The sequence below is a fragment of the Meleagris gallopavo genome, chromosome 3 (genome assembly GCF_905368555.1).
Source record: "Meleagris gallopavo chromosome 3, MGAL_WU_HG_1.1, whole genome shotgun sequence".
Lineage (NCBI taxonomy): Eukaryota > Metazoa > Chordata > Aves > Galliformes > Phasianidae > Meleagris > Meleagris gallopavo.
The window spans coordinates 35249645-35262050 of NC_139406.1; the positions used below are offsets into that span (position 1 = coordinate 35249645).

General features: G+C 38.4%; 1 protein-coding gene across 6 annotated transcripts in view; it reads right to left on the minus strand.

Annotated features, from left to right (window-relative positions):
• The window catches only part of STX17 (syntaxin 17), a 53034-nt gene that overhangs the window by 26291 nt on the left and 14337 nt on the right, over positions 1–12406 (minus strand). For all 6 annotated transcript variants that reach the window (XR_014882387.1, XM_085220637.1, XM_085220634.1 and 3 more), the window contains exons 4-5: positions 5325–5544; positions 14–132 (exon numbers count right to left, since the gene is read on the minus strand). Coding sequence is in view for 5 of the 6 variants with exons in the window: in XM_085220637.1 (XP_085076763.1) it covers positions 14–132; positions 5325–5544 (339 nt within the window). In the remaining variant the exon portion in view is untranslated. The remainder of the gene's footprint in view (positions 1–13; positions 133–5324; positions 5545–12406) is intronic.

Genomic DNA, 12406 nt, shown 5'->3' on the forward strand with positions numbered 1-12406 from the left:
AGTCCCAGCATACCTCTTCTAGCGTTTCCCAGGACTCAGCTGCATTTTCATTCTGAGGTATCTCAGGAAGGGGAGAACACATCTGAATTAAACTTTGAGACCCATCATTTGCTTCTGTGTTGTATGAAGTTTCTGAATGAAAAAAATACGATGTTTATAAACAAACACAATGGATCAGATTGCAGGTGACATGCAAAATTTCTCACTCTTGGTATTTCTCATGCATACATTGATATTTAAAATAATTCAAGGCTAGGAACAGCCCCGATAACTACCACAAAGGCAAAAGTCTCACAGCACTACACAATTTCCTAAAAGGAAGTTATTGCCAAAGAAACGGGCTCATTTCTAACAGTGCACTTTCACAATCAGTTCTGAGCACGATCAGAAACTTACACTGCTGAAGTTAGGGCCAGTACATTAATTTCCTATTAGCTGAGCTTTAAAAATTTGTAGAAGAAAATTGAGCTTGGGACAAAACCTTCATTTACACGTGATATCTACACACTGCACTTCCAAAGCTGGTCATTTATTTTGATTATTGTGCTACCACAGTCTGGCTTTCAGCTGTTCCAGCCTAGGAATAGCTAGAGAAAAATTCTGTAGTAAAAGCAATGAAAACCAAGTACCATGCTGCCAAACACGTAGTGCTCTGTCCCGCTGGTAATGGTACTGTGATGATGGCAAACATTTAAAGCTCAGCAGGGCAAAGGAGATGTTCTTGAGCACCTTCCTTTCTAAATTGTCTGTGCTGAGTATAAAAGACAGTAAGACAAATTACTGAGGAAAAAATGTGGAAGGAGTGACAGCCAGGTGGCATGGTGGAAAGCAGATACAATTAACACATACACGCATACCTTCTCCAGCCAAAAGCTTCGTCTTGAGCCATTATGGCTGTAATGGACAAGTGCCTAACTATGGATGGCTACTTCAGTGCTAGGTAAGAACAGCAGCAAGTTTGAGTCTGTTGTAAGGATTAAGTAATAGCTTGGGAACATGAAAAGCAGGCTGGAGAACTTATGTATCTCAAAACAGTGCAAAGATCATGCTGATTTAATAAGATTTCTGAAATATGGCTACTTTAGTAGGACACTGGTGTTTATTTCTTAGGAGGGTGGAAAGCTTAATGTGGGGAAGACTGGAGAGGTATTTCTAACAATGCTGTAGTGTAAATATTACAGTAAAGTCTTCCATGGAAGCAATGAATGTGCCAAGGTACTGTAACAATATTATATAACTGTTACTGCAACTGATACGAACAATGAAAAATGAATAAAAATAACCTTTCTCAATAAAAATTGAGTAATAAAGCAAGCATGAGTAATAAAACATGGAATTAACTTAAGATAAAATAAAAACAATGCATTTTTATAACGTGTCCATTGTTCAACATTTTTATCCCAGCATCTCAGAAGATAGCAAGCACCAATTCTTACTCCTCTCAGATCAATTCAATTCTAACATCAGTAAAGCTGACACTGAGCCATAATTCCTAAGCATGCAGAGAAGTGGTGCAACAACGGTGGACTAAGTTTTATTTCAGGCCTGTTTTTTAATTACTTCTACCCCTTTTCCTTTCAAACTCCAGACGAGGAAGGCACTTTAACTTCTACTACCATCACCTACTCTTCCAAAATATATTTTTGCTCTGTAGCATCAGATTAATTAGAACCACAGAACATCCCATGTTGGATGGGACTCAAAAGAATCAAGTCCAGATTCTGGCTCTGCACAGCACCACCCAAAGCTCAGACCATATATCTGAGATCAGTGTCCAGGCGCTCCATGAACTCCAGCACTCAGGGCCGTGCCCACAGCCCTGTGCAGCCCGTTCCATGCCCACGGCCCTGTGGTGCAGACCTTTTCCCTGACCCCCAGCTTCCCCTCCCCTCACACAGCTCCATGCCGTTCCCTCGGGCCCTGTCGCTGTCACACAGAGCAGAGCTCAGCGCTGCCCTCTGCTCCCTGTGAGGAGCTGCGGCCGCCATCAGGCCTCCCCTCAGCTCCTCTGCTCTGTGCTGAGCCAACACAGGGACCTCAGCCACTCTTCTTCACAGTGCACCTTTGGACATTCTAACAGTTCTGTGTCCCTTTCACATTGCAGCGCTGAGAGCTGCACAGACAGCTGGAAGTGAGGCAGCACAGCACAGAGCACAGTAGGACACCCCTTTCCCTCTCCTGGTGGCAGTGCTGGGTCTGGGGCACCCCAGGGCTCTGCTGGCTCTTTTCATGGGGTGCTTTAAGTACAGCATAACTTGCTGGTCTTAACGTTAAACACTCCGTTCTAAAACAGTCCTTTTCTTAGTACAGTTTATCCTGTATCAAAATGTAGGCATTTTTTGGACAAACCAATTTTCCTGAATATTCTGACACTTGATATTAGTTTTGAGCATTTGATCCCATTCCAATACCTCATGACCCTATTTCAAAACCCAGTTTCTTCTGCCAAGAAATCGTATTCTAATCAGCCATGTGCATGCTCATTCGGTTGAAATTACAATATTCTTAATTCAAAAGTGGGAAAAAAAAGTCTTTAAGCAAATTTGCCTCCTTACAAATGACGTTCCCTGCTCTAGTCTGTCCTTAGTAACCCATGCTGACCTACTGCAGAAAAGCGTATGTCCCTCCAAACACAGAAATGACGCTGAAGATTCGAGTGGCACAAAATGAAGAGAGCGTAAATTTTCAGTCAGTTTACATTGCTATTATTCTCTAATTGCTAAAAATTAGTGACATTAAAAATTCTCAATAAAATTCTTCCCTCAATTCCAAAACATAAGTTAAAGAATAAGAACGATTAGGAAAAAAAAAAAAGGTAAAGTCACATTTGGGCTGAAAATATGAATAGGAAACTTATATTCCCTAGTTTATGTTTTATCAAGGCTAACCAATTTTAATAGAACTGAGAATGGAAATGACTCCACCGCTTCCAGCATTTACACAGAAATGCAGTAATACAAAATACCTCTGTAGACCTCACAGAGCAGCTTCATACTTCATTACATTCAAGATAAAAATCTAATGCTCTGCAATATTCAATATACTGGTTAAAAGATCTCTAGTAATTTTTGGAGTAGAGTCTCACCTTTTGTTAATATTTGTTTAAAATGCAATTAAATTTCAGTTCTATTGGATCTGAGCTCAGGTGAAGGAACCACATCATTTCACTGACATGCCTTCCAAATGGGCAATTTGAATTTGTAAACTCTTTACTTCTCTACCAGATGGGAAGCAACATGCTACAGAGAATGGGCATACTGAAGCTCCTTTGATTAAGATCAGCAGCCAAGATTTCCTTTCAGGACTGCAGCCTCTAAGCACAAAAGAACAGGCGATACACTGCATCCGTGCTAGCAATTCAACAGAGCTGCTTTCACAGCAGTCAGGCAAACCATCCAAAAAAAAAAAAAACCCTATATAATTAAATTTAGTTGTCTGCCTTACTGTATGTTTCACTTTAAATGGGATGAGCTATTTCTGTATTCCTGAGCTGACATATAGGAGTATGTCATTCCAGTAATGATATTCTATCTCCTCATCTCAATCTCTGCGATCAATTTCTTGTCTTTTTAAGGTGTGGTTATGCTCGGTCTCCATCACAATTTAAAGGTATTTCAGATTAAAAAGCAGTCCTGATCTCTGAAATTACACTGCAGTTCTCACTTGCTATCCATGTAACTGTTAGAAAAGCAAAAGACCCTTCCAAGAAAATAACCGAATGTACTGAGGACAACTGCAGAAAGTTGCAGAAAAAAGGTGTTTTAAATGTTATTCTGATTGTAACACAGAAGAGGTCATAAGGAGCTTGAAAGTAATGGCTAATAAAGATGAATACCAGAGTTGCCTATCCTAAATCTCGGAATAAGACCAAAGACAGTGAGCACCCCAAAAAAGAAGTATCGACAAATTCAGCAAACTGGTTAATACAACCTATGGGAAAGAAACTCCAAAAGGTTAAAGGAATGCAAAAGAGCTAAATAAATGGTAGCAAGAAAGTTTCTATGACTGCCATCAGAGAAAGACAAAGGAAGTATAAGTACGTGCATCACCAGGTGAAGAAAGAAAACAACAGATGACACAGAGCTACATGAAGTCAGTCTTTCCACAAAAAAGCAGCTGTAATCTGACACTTGATGCAATTAACTTTAACAAGAAGGCAAAAGAAAAAGATAAAGAAAACAGGTTCAAAATATTGAGATGTATTTGAAACCTGAAGTGTCTGATGAAAGTCACTCCAGATTATTTAAGAAACAACCTTGGAAAACACAAACATATTTTTCTCTCTGTAGAGAGCATGAACAATATCCCAGAGGACTGCAAGAGAACAAACTCAGCTATCTTCTTTTGTTTGGAGAGGAAGAAGGATGCAGTAAATAGCCAGACTTTGATATCCACAACGATATTAGGTTAAACTCCTGAACAATCAGCTCAGAAATATCCGAAAGCTAAAAGATGCTGAAAGTCTTGAAAATAATCAAGAATCATATATGTTAGAAACCAATTAAATCACTTTAACCGGTCTGGCAAGAAGACATGAATTGCAGATTTGATGCAACTTGTTTTTTGTTACACTTACCAATACTACTACACACGATGTTCTTGAAAGCCCATTTTTCTAAATCAACTTTTCTTTCTGTTAGACTTAGTTCCTTGCTAATTACACTTGAAACAGTTCCTGTAGTTCTTTATATAGCAGCAAGAAGGGTCATGAAATAAAATGTGAGGGCAGGTTCTTTTACAATGTCATGGACTGAAAACACACTATTTTAAAGATGCATGAAATTGCCAAACAATTTTAAACAACGCTGCTACTGAAGTAATAAATCTAATTACTATTATGTAGAAGGATATAACTGATAAAATCAACTTTCTCACAGATTAATAGTAGAGAATGCTGGCTAATGCCACGGCAGAGTATTTCCCCTGGAGGCAGAATGGTACAAGACAATGAGAATCTATTTTGTGCAGAAAGGAAGGAAAAACAGCCAACATCTGACTTGTTGTGTGCTCTAGTGCATTTGCAAAATCCTTAACTTAAATGTATTTATAATATTTTCTGCTTTTTGTCTGTTACCAAGGTCAAATGCTAAAGAAAGAGGTATTCTCTCTGTCATGGAAGGCCACACCTACTCTGTTTCTTAAGATACTTACTTATCAAAACTCAGTAGCGGGTAATAAGAAAAGTGGCATAAGGAAAGAAAATCCACTTCTGAATTAACAATTGTTATTCAACTGAAATCTCTTTAGTTTCTTTCATTTATATTTACTCAAAAGTGCAGAATGGACACAACGATACAATAGATACAGAAATGAAATTCTACTACCTCCTCCTACAGTTGCAGATCTGGTTAAGGAGGCATCCTCCTGTCCTTCTAGTTGCCTTTTAAGTTCTTCTGCAGATTCAGAATGGAGCTGCAGGAAGTGTTTTATGGCAGATGAAGCTTCATCTTTCACTGGATTTATCATTCGTTGCAGAACTGGGATGTCTTCCTGTCGGACTCGCAAACAAAGTTTTTCCATCTCTCTCATATTGGCTCGAAGTTGCTGTAACAATTTTAATATATTTAATGCCTTCTGTCATTAGGAAGTAACTGTCATTTTGATCAATGCATTTTCTAAGCGATCATAAAAAGTGCCATTTCTAAGTTTTAATAAACTAGGAGAAATAAAACCTCTAAAAGTCCCTACTTTAAAAGAACCTTTTTGTTCTTGGCCACCTCTCCTCTAGATCCGTTCTTCTTTCCAGCCTGCACTGTTTGAATGCTTTTGATTCACGTAACAAAGACTCCTCCTAATGTGGTTACAGCCACTGCCTCCAGCCACACACTCGAACCTCCCTTTGAACGTCTCCTGGATCTCCTAGATTCTGCTTTTTTATGATCCAGAGCTATTCCCTGGTCTTTTTGTACCGCTCTTGCAGAAAAGTCACCCCATAAAACTCAGCAAAGAAGTCCTTGCTCCACATGCCACAACTTAAAGCCTCTCCATTTTGAATGAATGGCCAATCTCCTACTCTTTGTAAGTCATACTGTAAGTATTCTACTCCACTGAAAGTACTTCTGAGTGCGTTTGACTTGGAAGCACTACTAGATTCACAACCAGTTTGTTATGTCTGTTGTATTTTTCATATTTTCTTGTGCAATGTCACTCAACTTTCTACAGTAAAAAACAAATGGTGGCAGTAATTCCCTCTTCAATGGAATTTGGAAAAAAAAAACAACAGTTTGTACACACAGTGCATAGAGTAGATGTACTGATCAGAATCTTTCTGGAAGTGTCCCACCTTCTGTAACAGCAATTAAGCCATCTGCTCCAGATGAGTAAGAACCAAGTATCAAGGAAGAGGTTGCACCTATTACCTCTTTCAGTAGTGTCAGCCAACCACAAAACAAGGGAGAAATATTTATTTAAGTCATCCCCATCAATATTTTTGTTTCCTTGTTGTCAACTTCATCCACTTCTCCAAGTTAAGAGTCAGGCCGCTTTTGTTTAGAATTTCAACTAAAATATTTAAATGATCATAGAATCATAGAATGGTTTGGGTTGGAAGGGGCCTTTAAGATCACCTAGTTCCAACCCCCTGCTATAGGCAGGGATCTCCCTCTAGACTGGTTGCTTGGAGCCCCATCCAGCCTGGCTTCAATGCTTACAGGGAAGGGGCGTCCACAACCTCACTGGGCAACCTGTTCCAGTGTCTCACCACCCTCACAGTAAAGAATTTCTTCCTAATATCTAGTCTAAATCTACCCTCTTCCAGTTTAAACCATTTCTCCTGTTGCTACATGCCCTTATAAAAAGTCCCTCCCTAGCTTTCCTGTAGGCCCCTTCAGTTACTGGAAGGCTGCTTTAAGATACTTCTGGTCCCTCCTTTTCTCCAGACTGAAGAGCCCCAGCTCTCAGCCTGTCTTCATATGGGAGGTACTCCAGCCTTCATCTTCATGGCCCTCCTCTGGATGTGCTCCAACAGGTTCCTGTTGTTGGGGCTTCACAATTCTCCTAATTTACCTTTCAATTATTTAAATTATTTTGGTGTCTGTGACTGGTTTGGTCCTTTGCCAAAATATTTACACAAGTTGCATAAAGTCAAGATATCTAAATAAAGTGACTGCTCCTTAGAATCTGTGTTTTTATTGTTGTTATTGTTTTTGTTTTTAAATAATAAGCAACTGTGGTGATTAATGCACTTCAGAATGCAACAGTTTGTGATTCTCAATTTTCCCAAAACTATCATTTTTATTTTGTAAAGACCTCTTTATGGACAAAGGAGAAGGATTACTAAGATACAGAAATATCTCTAATTGCAAGCGTTTAAAGTGGATATGAACTACTCACAACCAGCAAGAATAACCTGTATGCAGGCATCTCTTGTGACATAAATTTTTGTCTAGGGCAAAATTTCATTGCCTAGGCATTTAAAATCTGGAAATGCATGCACCTTCTCTTTCTCTAGAAACTGAACAAAAGAAATTGATAGCCCAAATTATACTACTCATTGTTTTAGGGCACAGTTTTTATGTATTTTTTTTTAAATAAGACTTCAATAAAAACTATATTCGTTGCATTACATTATAAGGAGATATAGCGATTTATATTATTCATTCCACTATTTACCAACTGTTTTAAATATTCTTCTCATAGCAGAACAAAAGAATGAATTAACACCAGAGAGTGGTTAGGAAAATAAAGGTGTTTTTTTTTTTTTTTCAATAACAGAAACCAGGTTCAGGTAACAATGCCTTAGGAAAGCAATCTTGCATACCTGAAAAAGCAGGAAGTAATTGGAACTCATTTTATTTATACACACCAGCAGAACTAACATTTTTAATGTGCTTGAAAAAAATAATAGAATTATAATTAGAAAAGGAAAATAATTCAACAACAAATTCAAGTAATGCTGTATGAGACACATTAGGCAACCAAAGAACTATTGATTCAGAAAAATCATTTGTCAAATTAATACGAGAATATTCTATTGTATGTTTAAATTAATACTATTACCAGTCAATTTAGGCTACATTATTTAAGATTAACCCCAAGTAAAAACAGTAATTAACAACAAAATGAATAGGGAGATGGACACAATAAATAATTTTGCAAGATATCAAGTTAAATTAGAAACATGGCGCACTAATTTTCTATATACATTCATCTTAATCTATCTCCCATGGTTTCCTCAAGAGCACTGAAAAAGGGAGAATGCTATCATTGTCACAGTCCACCACATGCCAAAATTCTCATTTTATAAAACCTTGGAATTTAATTTAAAAGACCAAATAGGACTATCTAGATGCAACATTTCATTATTTAGTTTGCAGGAACCATACACAGAGGACTGAGAGAAGGTTATCATGCTGTTCTGTTTCAGGGATAAAGATATTATCCTGACTTTGGCTTTAATGGAAACAGAAAATGGTAAGCCAAACAAAAACCTGTTGTTTAGGAGCCAAGCAGCCTGTAAGAAACAGTTTCAACAATGAGTTTGGTGTGAGTTAATAATGCTTCCAAAGCAGCTTCTTAAAAAGGAAATGTTTTCCAGTTGGAATTAAGATGTAGCTCTGTAAGGGATTTACAGCACTGTAAGTACAGCTAGAGCAAATTACTAGTATAGCAGAAGCATGAGTATGATGACAGAATGGCTTGGATTGAAAGGAACCTTACAGACCATCTTGTTCCAATCCCCTGCTATGGGCAGGGAAACCTCCCGCTAGATCAGATTGCTCAAAGCCCCATCCAGTCTGGCCTCGAACACTTTCAGGGATGAGGTATCCACAGCTTCTCTGAGCAGCCTGTGCCAGTGCCTTGTCAATCATCGTCATGAAGAATTTTGTCATATATCCAATCTAAATCTACGCTTGTTCAATTTAAAATTGTTGCCCCTCATCCTGGTAAAGAGTCTTTCTGCATCTTTCTTATAAGCTCCCTTTGTATATTTGAAGACCTCGATGAGATCTCCCCGGAGCTCTCTACAGGATGAACAAGCCCAGCCCCTTCAGCCTGTCTTCCTAAGAGACGTGCTCCAGTCTTCCTCTGGACCCACTGTGCCAGGTCCATGTCTGTCTTGTCGTAAAGACCCAGTTACTGTGCAACGACCAAAGGTGCTCGAGTTTCAAAATCTTGAACAGAAGCTTCAAGAGGTAGAAACTCCAAGGCATGGCTAAGACTAACCCTTAGTTTCACTGCACATTATTATATTGCTGATCAAAGATAAATATTTGCGAGAAAAAAGACAGAGGAATCAAATAATGGCATTTGCATATTTGGTGAAATGTAGTTTTAGTACCTCTTGGTCTGTGGATTTGGAAATGACTCTCATTCAATTTATTGTCAATTAAACAAGCTAAATGTAATCAGCCTAGCAAGGGCCCTAAGCCCTGCTGTGAGGAGATGCATCTCAGGAGCTCATCAGGGTGTAACCTGATAAATGCTACAGAAATGCAAGTGGCTGTGACTTCTTTTCATAATCATTTTGGGACAACAAGGAAGGCAACACGCAACGCTGTTCTCATTCATGCAAACTCCTCAGTTCTGAATTCACCAAATTCAGCCTAAAAGTCTCAGAATTTTTCTTCATAATACATGGAATTCTGGTCTGTTAGCTTTCAACAAACAAAGCAGAACAAAACAACTCTTTGTTTCAACTAGCTTTCTCACAAAAAAATTTAGGATAAAGCTGGCAAACTCTTTGTGAAATCATCCCTTCAGAGAGTGATCTGTTGTCAATATTTCATTTTTGATACTTACCTAATTTGATTTCCAAAAGACTTCTTCATGAAGAGCTACAGCCTTTTTGATAATACTGTAGGATTTCATTATCCTAACTGCCACAGTTTTTTCTCATGTCTAACAGAAATGCAGAGGAAAGCATGGCCTGTCTTCTGTGCAGCAATCTTTCAAGTCTGCAAGCGGATAACATGCCATTGCCAGACACTTCTCGAACAAAAAATAATAATTTTTCTGCCTTTCCAAGGAAATTGAACTTTATTCCTCAATTTCTGATCATTTTCATTGCTCTCCCTGAATACTCCCTACAAGTCCACAGTCTCTATAAAAGAGTGGTGTCCAAAGTGGAGAAGTCCTGGGATCCTACTAATGCTGACCAAAGAGACTGCCTGATATTGTGCACTGACTGCTCTCTAGTTTATATATCTCATGTTGTTATTTGGTGCTTTTTTTTTGGTCACTGTCACTATCACACTGCAGGCTCACTTTTACTCCGTGTCTCACAAGCTCTCATCTATAGAGCTACCATCTGAAGAGCATCACATGCTGCATTTATGCTGTCAGTGATTCCTGCCTAATGACTGTCTTTGTCACTATCCAAAATCAGACTGATCTCAACATCATTATACATTTTAATCCTGTCCTCTCCAACAGAATCCCTGAGTCTCTCACAGCTTTACACCATTTGTTATACAACAAAAATAATATTACATGGCTATTATTTAATGCTTTCCTCCCTAGGTCTCAGAGGACTTTATTGGGATAAGGTTCACCGTTCACAAATGGGTACAGAACTGAGGTAGGGACACAAAGTGAACCCAGCTTTTCCAAACTGTACACAGATTTGGTGGTAAGAGATCCACCAGAATGCTACGGTATGTGAACATTACCAGAAACACTGTACCAGCTACACCAGTCTCTTGTGTACAAGTGACTTCATGACATTTGAGAACAAATAACTGGTGAAAAATAAATAAATAAATAAAAGAAACAATGAAACTCCCATGTAACTGCAGGCAAACACACATAGTGACCTGCACTGCCATGTCATGGCACTGAGCCTGGGCCAAGGGCAAATAACAGCACAACGGAAAGACGTAGTTACAAAAAGCATTAGGTACATCACAGTGCTTCAGTGTTGACCCAAGAAGAGGCTCTGACACCAGGATAAACACTGTGTCTCCATGGCCCCACCTTACATGAATGTCAATGGAGCTTGAGGAGGCCAAAGCCCTTGCAATGGAGATAGAACTTCAGATTTTTCCAGGACCGGTGGAGATCTCTCATGTTATGTGGAAAAGACCAAAGTCATACATATAAAATGATTCTGAAACTCGAGTACTATCTAAGGCAACAGCAGCTACTTTAACATTCTCCATGGAAGTATCTGCCTCAGACTCTCATCCTTGGTGATACTTATATCCAGATTCCATAGAAACTCCACCATTTCACTTATGCTTCCTCCAACAGCCTACGCAGCTCCCAGGGCCAGCAATTAACTGAATCATTGTGATCAAGCCAGTATTACATTTAGTCTCCGCCATCATTATTCTCTTTTTCTTCTTTATTAAGTGTAATGTCATACACTACTTCCAACAATTTACACTTTAAATGATTTATGCTGAAATAGTACATGGAAGCCATATGATCTGCCATCTCCAATGAATCAGTCCCTTTTTATCTCCTGTCTTCCGTGTGTTATTCAACACTCCTCCCATTCTGCACATTGTTGTTTAAAAACCAAATAGCATCTCTAAATAAAGCTACCATCCAAACCTCTCTCAAACATAAATTTTTTAAGGAAGTATTACAATAGCTTAGCTGTGTGTACTCTTGTCATCATTTATTTTCCCTGGACTTCATTCAAATATTGTTACAAAGGATATACGGTAAAAAGTTCCAGGTATAGGTCAAATAAACTCTAAATTACGGCTATATGTACCCTACAGATAGCAAAAGGCTGCAACAATGAACTGATTTTACATGACCCTTCATTGATACTACAAACAATTGCGTATACAAGAGTTGTTTTCTCAGGGTGTCTTCATGCCCCACATAGATTTTCCATTTCCTCACTTTCTTTTTTAGAAGTTTTTCCTGTGGCATTCAGTCACCAGAAAGAAGAGGTACACACTTATGCTCATCTATACTTCTATTAGAATTTTGACCATCATCAAACTTAAAACAGAAGTAATTATTCTGGGTAAACTGAAAATTCAGAAAAATGGCTAATTATGTGCACATGGATTAAATGTAGAGTGGCTGTGCATATATTTGTCTAAAACCTGTGGCGGATGCCTTGGGTCAATATTGACTTAGGGATTCCTAATGTATTTTTACAACATCTAATTTTGAGAGCAAAGTGTGTGCTGCGGAGAACATTTGGTATCACAATAATTAATCTGATTTCTTCGCAAACAAACAGATCACAAGTCCATTGGTAAACATTTAAACAGCTTACAGCAAACACATTCTACATGTCATAAATTTATTATCGACTAATCCAGACTACTAACTATTTAATTAAAATAGAGAGCTACTCTACACTTCCTGCAGATCCAGATCCAGATCCTTATTTAGCCCTCTGGGTATCTGAATGCGACCAGCTTGATGCAGAACTTGCATCCTGACCTATAAGAAGTAAAGACTGAATAAAAAGGAAGAAAATTTATTCTGACTGAAAGTG